The sequence below is a fragment of the Balaenoptera acutorostrata genome, chromosome 4 (assembly GCF_949987535.1).
Source record: "Balaenoptera acutorostrata chromosome 4, mBalAcu1.1, whole genome shotgun sequence".
Taxonomy (NCBI): domain Eukaryota; kingdom Metazoa; phylum Chordata; class Mammalia; order Artiodactyla; family Balaenopteridae; genus Balaenoptera; species Balaenoptera acutorostrata.
This window is the reverse complement of record NC_080067.1, coordinates 141825234-141835100: the sequence shown is the minus strand read 5'-3', so window position 1 is coordinate 141835100 and position 9867 is coordinate 141825234. Positions and strand designations below refer to the sequence as shown.

Here is a 9867-nt window from a genome sequence, read left to right as displayed (position 1 = left end):
GTTGTCCTGATAGTACAGACTTTACAGAGTGCCTTTGCTGGCTATCACAGACCAGCTTGGAACCCAGGGTTGGCATTTTAAAACCTCATGTCTCATAGTTTCTCTTGACTGTGTGCATTGAAACTATATACAGAGTGCCGTGGCTGACGTATATGGAGCAGAGCAAAAGAAATAAAGTCATTAATGGGGAAAGGAGATGCTTATTTTGGAACTTCAGATCAATATTTGATTTGTTAGTAGGTAAAACCAATGGGCAGGAAAAATAAATAAATATGTGTGCCCAGGATGGCTGGCCCACGTGCAAAATTAGCCTATTTTTAGCACTTCCAAGCAGGCATGTCTTCTTCCTAAGGTAGAGGATGAGCTATATAATATTCTTTCATCAGCCTCTTGCTCTGGAGGATCACCGCCTCTGGTTCCTCTATCTTTTGTGAGGTCTTCTTAATGCTCTCAAAGTACAGTTAACAGTAGTCCCGGGCTGAGTTTTACCTAGAGGTATGAATTAGCCTACTGATTTGAATTGAAAAGGCAATACAGTGATCTTTCATGGGTGAGAACAAAAAATAAACAGTTGCAAGGTAGCCACTGCTTTGACCCAAAATACAGAACCTCTCTTTTCTTTGTTTTCCTTTAGCTTCCTAAGTTACATGTGTGTATATGTGTGTGTAAGAGAGTACTATAATTTTACCTCTTTATTGAAAAGATGTCCAGTTAGCAGGAAGAAAACCACAAACTTTTGGTTTTATTAAAATGGTCTTTTGATCACAAAATTAAAATGCTTTCCTTTTTGCAGGCTTTAAAATACCAGTAAGTTGCTAGACCCCCTTAGGGGTCAGACTCTCGTCAAAACATTTCCTTTTAGTTTTTTTTTCCTTTTATAGTTTCACTTATGCCGTGATCGTCTTTACCAAGGGCTGAATTCTCCTGAGCCAATGCCCAGCATCTTAAATGATGAGGTCCACATCCTGTCTGAGCAGCAGCCCGACGCTAGGGTTGAATTACTATTGAATAAGCAGCAATGAAATCTTTATCAAAATAATCAGGAGTTCCCAAAACCACAAATAACAACAACGGGACTCAAGTTGTACTAAATCAGCAAAGACCATTGATAAAATAAGAGACTGAGTCACTTTCTTCTACAATCTCTCTCTCTCTCTTGCAAAGTCTACTCGGCTATTTTCTTGCACCACCCGGGGGAGGGCAGGTGAAGGGAAGGAAGGGCATTGCTCAGAAAGTAAAAAAAAAAAAAAAAAAAAAATTGACATCACTGAAGTCACATGATTGGCAAGAACCAATTAAGATGGGCTGTGGAAAGGGGAACAGTTAAATTTGTAATTTGGGTTGTGTGAAAACTTCTTTGGGCCTCATAAACAACCACAGAACCACAAGTTGGGTAGCCTGGCAGTGTCAGAAGTCTGAGCCCGGCATAGTGGTCAGCAAGCAGGACGAATCACACTGACTGCAAACCACAGGGTTTCGCAGAGTTCTGATGATCTCCATCCCACAGCCAAGACGCCGCTTTTTTTTTTTTTTTAATCTTTACCAATTTGAATATTTGTCTTCGCAAAGGTACATTTTTTTTTTCATAAGGCTCGGGGAGCCCCAGAGGCGTCGAGGGGGGAGAAAAGGAGCTGTAGGAAACCATGGTTGGGGGTGAGGTTAAAACAGTGACCTTTCTTGGGTTTTCGTTCTTAAGGTAAAAGAAATCATTGAATCCCCCGCCTTCAGAAGAGGGTACCTTTTCAGGAGGAAGCGATGGCTTCAGACAGCATATTTGAGTCATTTCCTTCATACCCACAGTGCTTCATGAGAGGTGAGTACACTCTGGGCTTTTAATATCTACTTTTGCTCAGCTTTGCTGATAATGAAGTAGCAGCCTGTTGTAATTTGGTGCAGAGAGAGCCCCTGCCGGTTCCCTGTCTGTTTGGTAGGAGGAATTCAGACTCGGGCATATGATTTCAAGACTATTGGATTACTAATTCATCAGATGGCCACTCTGCAGAAATGTTTTCATAAGTACTTAGTTAAGCTGTTGAAGGGTTCAGTCGGTGGGTGAGAACTTTGTCAAGTGCAAGTAAATTGGGCTGCTCCTGATTAAAATCCTAGAGATCAGAAAGTTTGCAGGAAGTTCTCTGGGTTTTCTTCGGTTGCCCCTTGCCTGGGATGACTGGGGCTGAGTTGTTCTGCGCTGGGCATGCAGTATGCCCCACATGCCAGCCTGTCCCGGGCTTTAGTGGGCTCATGCCCGGTCAGCCAGGAGGGCCGGTACCAGCGGAGGGCAGAGGCGGAGGTAGGCTCACAGCCCGGGCGGGAACAGCAGGGACAAAGTAGCAAGTCAGTTGTCTCCAAAAGGCAGAGAGAACAGGAGCTGGGCAGACTTGTGTAGGTTGAAAGCCCTAGGATGGGGCCATGCTGGGTTATTCCTTGCAGCCTCAGTGCAAAGAGGCAGCCGGCTTCTTTTGAGAGAGAAAGAAAGCAAAGAGTACAGAGGTTTCTCTCGCCAAGAGCAATGAAAAAGTTGCCTAAGTCAAGCGTTTGTGGCAGCTGAAGTCATTAGATTACCCGTTTCCTAATAGGAGCAGCTACTGTGGGATACCTGTCTGCATTTTTGCAACCAGCCTCTTGAAATACACAGAGCTGTGGTTGAGCTCTGACTGTATGAGTACGTGTTTGTGCATGTGCGTTCTGTGTATCTTTGCTGGGAATATAAACCAACACAAATAATAACATGGAAATGTCACGGAGGCATTGCCGTGCGCCGGGGCAAGCACTTTGACCGGTGCCCGCGGAGTGTGGCTTGATGGTTTGGCAGAGCTGGGATGGAGTGGGATGGATGGGATGGGGAAATAATTAATTTTCTGGCTACAAACTCTCGCGCGCACCCAAATAGTATCTGTGACTCATTATTTATTCATCAAGCCAAGTGAGCCGAAGAATGCAGAGGGCTGCCAGCCACTTTGTCACAACAAACGCTATTGTGGATGTCACAGAGCTTCTATGTTTCCGGGTCTCTGAAATTTAAACACTTGACAAAGATGTGTGCGTGTGTGTGTGTGTGTGTGTGTGTGTGTGTTGGGAGACAGTAGGATTTCAGACGGAGAAGAAAGCAAGTCATTAACCGATTCAAAGCTTCAAATTAAAGGGTTTTCAAGTGCTTCTTTACTGGCAGCTGAGGACATTTTAGTGAAGTTGAATCATGCGATGCGTATGAGTCACACATCCTCACGGCGATGGGCCGAAACGCCGGCCGCTGGTGGGAAGCTGTGGACGACTCTCGCTGCATTTCCTCTAGGCCGCTAACAAGCAAGGAAGCAATATTTGTAGAATAACAGAAAAAAAAAAAGATCTTCCTGCCTCGACTCCGCTTTCAATACCCCCTCCAGACGATGATTGTTTCCTATTCTATCAACTCAGGAAGGCAGATTCAGGAAATTTTTCAACATCCCACTGGGTAATAGATTGGATTTCTGTGTGCAGTGCTGGCCTGCCTTCTGTCCTTACTGGTCGGACAGCAGAGATAGCGAGGGGACCCGGTGACCTGCTCAGACGCCGGGAGAGACAGGGAGCTCAGCCTCTAACGCAGCCCCACAGCCGCTGTGTCCCCAGGACAGTCACCAGCCCGCCCCAGGTTAGGAACCGGTGGCAGTTAGCTTTCAAGGGGGCAGTATGGATCGGACCCCAGGACCCCAACCAAGACCTAGAAGGGCTCGTGGGAAAAGGTCTTTTCACTCCTTCCTCTCAAAAGGAGCTCGGGGCCTCTCATAATCTCTAACTCAAGAATATAATATTGCGATTGAATTTCAGAGAAGCAAAGTGAAATCTTGGCCATTTTCACAGCTCACTTTATCTAGGTGATTTGTCAAGCCAAGGGTTGACATTGTCTGCGTTAGCTGTCCACACCACTCATCTGAGCTGGAAAGGTGGCAGAATGTCATGGCATTTGGTACTATGTGGGCAGTGCCTCAGAGTGTGATGCTAGAAGAATCGCCCTCCTCTCTAACAAAGTGTCCTCCTCAGGGTCGGTACCCCTGTTTCCCCAGCCCGGCCATCAGCGGCTCCCAGCACTGTGGTCATTTCTCACTGCCTGTAATTTATAGCGTGTGTGCCCTCGCCGGCTGCAGCTCCGAGCGAGCGGGGAAAACATCTTGTTTTGTTCCTGGGATGGTCCTTTATCAGTGCATGCAATTCTCACAGGAGGAAACCCGTAACTCATTTTTAGCAAGATACCCATGTGGAAATGGAGGGGAAAAAGAAGTGTGGCACCCAGCAAACCATTGTTCCCTTCCGTGTGACAGGCAAGCGAGAGTCTGAGAGCCTGGCATGCAAAACAAGTGTGGTCTACCACAGAGAAGGCCGCTCTGTTTCTGTCCCACTGCACCGGCTTCTCAGTGAATGTGCTCAGGCAAGAAGATGAGGTGTGATTGAAATTCCCTGGCATGATCCCACGTGGTTCACGGCGTGAAGTCCCTGCAGGACCCAAACTTGGGTCCCCTGGCGGGGTACCACGTGTGGGCCCTCAGAGCTGCGGTAGGCTTAGAGAGGAAAAGCATCGGCATGTATGTTTTTGCAAAATGCCTCAGGTAGCCTTGTTCTTAGAAGTGGCTTAGTGGTCTATGCAAAGCCTGAATGCTAATATGCCTCCGAGTTCCTAGAACCACAGGTAAAAATCTCGGCGGGGCTGACTCTCCGCTGTCTTCTCGAGGCATCTCTCAAAAGGAATTGCAGGATCCAAGTCAGCACGTGTGAAGTGTGCTTCTCTGTGAGCCTCGGTTTGCCACTTTTTTCAGAGAAATATTTATGAAGGCACTTCTGGCTCTACTGAAGTTTTAAGATCACAGAAAGCCGTCGACTTAACTGGGTATCAGACACCGTGTGAGATCTGTATTAGTTTGCTAGGGCTGCCGTAACAAAGTACCACGGACTGAGTGGCTTCAACGACAGAAGTGGATTGTCTCATGATTCTGGAGTCCAGCAATCTCATGGCGAATCCTGGTGTAGCTTTGTTTTTTGGAAGGTTTCAAGGTGTCAGGAGGTCGGTTTCTTCTGAGGCTTCTTTCTTTGGCTTGTAGAAGGCCATCTTCTCCGTGTCCTCAGATGGTCTTCCTTTGTATTTACCTATGTCATAATTTCCTCTTCTTACAAGGACACTAGTCATATTGCATTAGAGCACACCCGAAGGACCTCGTTTAATCTTAATTTTCTCTGTAAAAGTCCAATCTCCAAATACAGTCACCTTCTGAAGTACTAGGAGTTAGGACTTCAACGTATGAACTTGGGGAGGACACAGTTCAGTCCCTAACAGTGTGTGTTAGCAAATCTGATACCCTCTGACCCACCAGGAACCTGTACTTTTCCTAAGTGCCCTCCTGGATGTGGAAGAATCAGACCCCAGCTCCCCCATGTGAGATGCAGCTTTGCATTCTGAAACTGCTCACACATTTTGAAACTGAGGGGGAAAAAAAGGTGTTAAAATCTATCTAAACTCACAATCAGAGCCTTTGCCATTTAGTTCCTTTGCATGCTAAGAAACCTTTGAAAATGACAAGGCAATTTTGAAATGTTTAAGCTTTTTAAAAGAGCAAAAATCAGTCCCCCAAAAGACACCACCTCCTTGGCTCTGCCTCTTCCCCAGGGATCGTCCCTGTAATTCCAAACCCTCCCAAGGCACACTCCCCCCTTGGGGGTGGGGGACAGGCCACAGGAGGCCCCGCATCTGCTGACACTCCAAGCGCGGGCACAGAGAGCCACCAAGAGCACAAGCAACTTCAGAAGGAGCCGCTGAGCCAGAACCTAACCAGCAAGAAGACTTGAAGCGCTTTTGGAAGCAAATTCATGGCCGGGAGATTTCTCTCTTCTCTTGAAGTAGATCTGACATGTGTACCCTGGAAAGCTCTGCCCCTTTACTGAGAAAGAAAGTCATGCTGTGGCAGAGGGAGGCTCCAGGGCCACTGCACTTGCAGAATCTAATAGGGAAACGCTTGCGGGTGTCGGTCTAGGGGACAGAGCCCAGGAGTTTGTAAAAGCAGCCAGGACCAGAAAGAGAAGGGGCAGGGGCTGAATGAGGGGCAGGCACAGACTTAGTACAATGATGCCCTTTTCTATCTTTTCCATTTTCCTGGCTTTTCCCAAAGAGCATCTTCTCTCTTGAGCTTTGGTTTCCTCGTGCGTAAAGCGAGGATGGTAGTAGGACCTATGGTTAAAGTACCTGCATGGACGGAACTAAGCAACCAGTGTGAAGCGCTCAGCACAGTCATAAAAAAAACGGGCAGTTGATGTCAGCCATGGCTACTGATGTTCAGTTTCCTAAGATGACACTCAGTCAAAGCTGTCTACTCTCAGAAAGGAGAGGCCACGATGCCGTGGGGGGACCCCGGGAGAGGCTCCCTGGAGACAGAGTCCCAGGGGTTGGGGAGGAGATGGTGTGGAAGGTTGGAACCGAGAAGAGAGGGAAGGGGGGTCTAGGTGAGGGTCCCCCCAGGGCAGAGGTGGGGCGGCAGGACCACAGTGGGGTGTGGGAGGTCCACCTCTTCAACACCATGTTACCCTTGTTCTACTTGTAAGTAACCAAAAAGAGGACAGAGGAAGAGCAAGCACTCTTTACGTAACTCCACGGGCTTAGCTTTTCAATATCGAGGCTAATTGGGGCTTGTTGTATTGGAATCTTGACAGAAGTTTCTCCTCCTTGAGGTCCTGGTATCGCTTTAGTCTCCTGAAGGCCCTTCTTAATGAAAAAGCCACTTCGCCCGGTGACCCTCTGCAGGTTCCTGGCTCCATGCTTCTGGTGACATTTCTGAGCATGCATTTGTCAAAGCCCAGCAGTGAAGGCACCTCGGGTGCTTGTCGTGTTGAGGGCAGGAGCGGAGGCTTCACAGGAAACTCAAGCGAATTTTCAGTTTCTCAGGTAACTTCCTAGTGACCTAGATGAGTCATTAGACATCTCTGCGTCTCATTTGAGTTCTGCAAAAGGGGCTAATAATGTTCTAGACAAGCTTGCCTCCGAATGACAGAGTTCCTGTTCGAAATCTTTGAACGTGTCAGAAGGAGGTACCATAAAATGCATCACACATTTTCTTAGTTTAACAACATGAAGCGACTATTTTTTTTTTAATTATTTTATTTTCTGGTGGGAAACAGCGATCCTACCATTTCACATGTGGCAAGCATTTTCCCATATTCTCTCTCAAAAAAAAATTGTGTTTTTCCAACCCCCATTCTTCAGAGAACTCTCCAGAAGCTGCTCTGGTGCCTGAACAGACCTTAAAATTTGCAAAACACTTTTTTCTGAAACTCTTGTTCCTTGAGCTCCCCTGTCCCTTCTCCTTGGGGCCGCCAATCCCCTGCTTCAGCCTCTTTGCTGAATAAAATAAGCCTCAAGTGATGTGTCTTTCTTGGCTTGCTTTCACCCCCGCCCCCATAAGATGATGCCCCAGAGTGGTAGAAAGGGAACATTTCCTTTAAGAGCTTTGCAGCCTGTGAACATAATCAGGGGGTGCGTTCAGAGAACTATGGGTGATTCTTGAACATGAAACAGAGTTTAAAGCCTCACGTAACCTTTGACCTAGTAAGATGGCCACTCCCCTGGATCGCACAGACTTCCCTTTTCGTAGGAGACACAACCCCTCATCCTCTCTTAGCTTCCTGAATCTCTCGCTCCCTAATCTCTCTCCCCCCATCCTCCTCCCCTCTACGCTCCTGATAACACTGAACAATGCCAGAGAAGGGAGAGAAGGAACTCAGGTGGAAAAGTAAACCATGCATCCGAAAGCCGACTGAAGTGCTGCATTTTCTAACAGTGACATAAAGGGTGTAAAGCTCTTGTAGGATTTACCAGTGAGAACTACGTTTGGCTGCACATTACGGGAAACTCAACTACGGTGGCTCAAGCAGCCAGGCATTGATGGGGAGTAAGTGGTCCAGGGCTGATACGGCGAGATGCCCCTGTGTTCTGGCTCCACCGCGAGATGCCTGCACCTCAGACCTGTCCAGGCAGGAAGGAGATGAGGGGCTTCAAACCCTTCTCCTTGTGAAGCTCCATCTTTTTACTCAGGGAAGGAAGCCCCTCTCTGCCAACTCCCCCTTATGTATCTCGTGGGCCAAAACAATGTCACAGGGTCTCTAGCGGGAAGGAGCCTAGGACAGCAGACTTGTCGCTTGTCAGACTGCTCCCAGGCAGATATCCTGTTTTCTCCAGGTGACATCTCACCTCCTATGTTTTCCATGTGGACAGTGCTTTGAAAATACATGCAGAGAAACTCGAAGTTCTTCCTTCAGTCTTTCTTAGAAGTTGCAGGTGGATGCTGGGGGTGTGGGAGAGGGTGATATTTATCCTTTTTTTTCTTTCTTTCTTTTTTCTTTTTTTTGCTTTATGGAAGAAAATGAAGGCACCTTCAAGCAAAGGTCCTTTTTTTTTTTTTGGAAGTGTAATTGATTTACAATGTTGTGTTAGTTTCAGGTATACAACAACGTGACTCAGTTATATACATACATACTATATATATATATATATATATATATATATATATATATATATATATATATATAGGATATATAGAGAATATATATATCCTTTTTCAGATTCTTTTTCATTATAGTTTATTACAAGGTATTGAATATAGTTCCCTGTGCTATACAGTAGATTCTTGTTGTTTATCTGTTTTATATATAGTAGTGTGAATCTGTTCATCCCAAGCTCCTAATTTATCCCTCCCCCAGCCCCTTTTATTCTTGACTTACTGAAAGCAAAACAGGCAGGAGATGGGATGGGGCGGAGCAGGGAGCTGGTTAAAGGGGAGTCAGGGTTACACCTATTTTCAGGGTCAAAACCCAGAAGCACCCTTGACTCCCACAGTGTTAGGAAAGAAAAACAGCCAGCCTTGTATGGACGGGAGTGCGGCTTGTATAAGAGCCACCACACCTGGCCCCTGGGTTGATGTATCTATTAGTAACTGGAAATAGTTTCCTTTTTTCTCTTCCTCACTCTTTTGAATTCTCAAAACCCCACAGCCCACACTCTACATCTTTTTTTTTTTTAATTAATTAATTAATTTATTTATTTTTGGCTGTGTTGGGTCTTCGTTTCTGTGCAAGGGCTTTCTCTAGTTGTGGCAAGCGGGGGCCACTCTTCATCGCGGTGCGCGGGCCTCTCACTATCGTGGCCTCTCTTGTTGTGGAGCACAGGCTCCAGACGCGCAGGCTCAGTAGTTGTGGCTCACGGGCCTAGTTGCTCCACGGCACGCGGGATCCTCCCAGACCAGGGCTCGAACCCGTGTCCCCTGCATTAGCAGGCAGATTCTCAACCACTGCGCCACCAGGGAAGCCCTACATCTTTTTTTAAGAGAATTCTTTCCTACAGAATTTCTTGAGGGAAATTTTCTTTTAAGTCGCCCTCCTTAAATTTACCTAAAGATGTTTTTACCTTTGATTGAAATACGACAACCAGATAATACCCCTCTATCTGGGAGATAGAACACATTCATACCTTGTATTTCCACAAGTTACAGATTATTTTTGCTTCGTAATTACTGGCCTGTCTACTTCCTGAGTCTGGATACAAATCTACCTCCCTACAAGTCAGTGCCTTAAAAAAAAAAAAAAGCCTTTATTCAGTTTTTCCCTGAAATAAGAAATAGCGTAAAGCTTTCATTTTGCTTTGCTGCAAGATTAGTATTCATTGAGGATCACTGCTTTCGCGGACAACACTGCCCTACCAGCCCGTGGTCCTTCTGTGTCTATTTTCAGGTGAACTTCTTTTTAAACAGTGGGCTCCCCCAGACATTTTAGGGGCCCCCAAGGTAAAAGGTCACCCAAAATGGAAATCGCAGTTGGCTAGTTGGGCTTGTTCAATGGCTCTGCTGATTTCAAGTCTGA

General features: G+C 46.4%; 1 protein-coding gene across 7 annotated transcripts in view; it reads left to right on the top strand.

Annotated features, from left to right (window-relative positions):
- Positions 1 to 1346: 1346 nt before the first annotated feature.
- The window catches only part of RUNX1 (RUNX family transcription factor 1), a 243849-nt gene continuing 235328 nt past the window's right edge, over positions 1347 to 9867 (top strand). For 3 of the 7 annotated variants that reach the window (XM_057546112.1, XM_057546111.1, XM_057546108.1), the window contains exons 1-2: positions 1347 to 1569; positions 1697 to 1813. In XM_057546112.1, coding sequence (XP_057402095.1) covers positions 1756 to 1813 — 58 coding nt within the window. In that variant the 5' untranslated portion in view covers positions 1347 to 1569; positions 1697 to 1755. Of the gene's footprint in view, positions 1570 to 1604; positions 1814 to 9867 lie in introns of those variants that run through there. The other 4 variants (XM_057546110.1, XM_057546106.1, XM_057546107.1 and 1 more) reach the window with 3 other exon arrangements.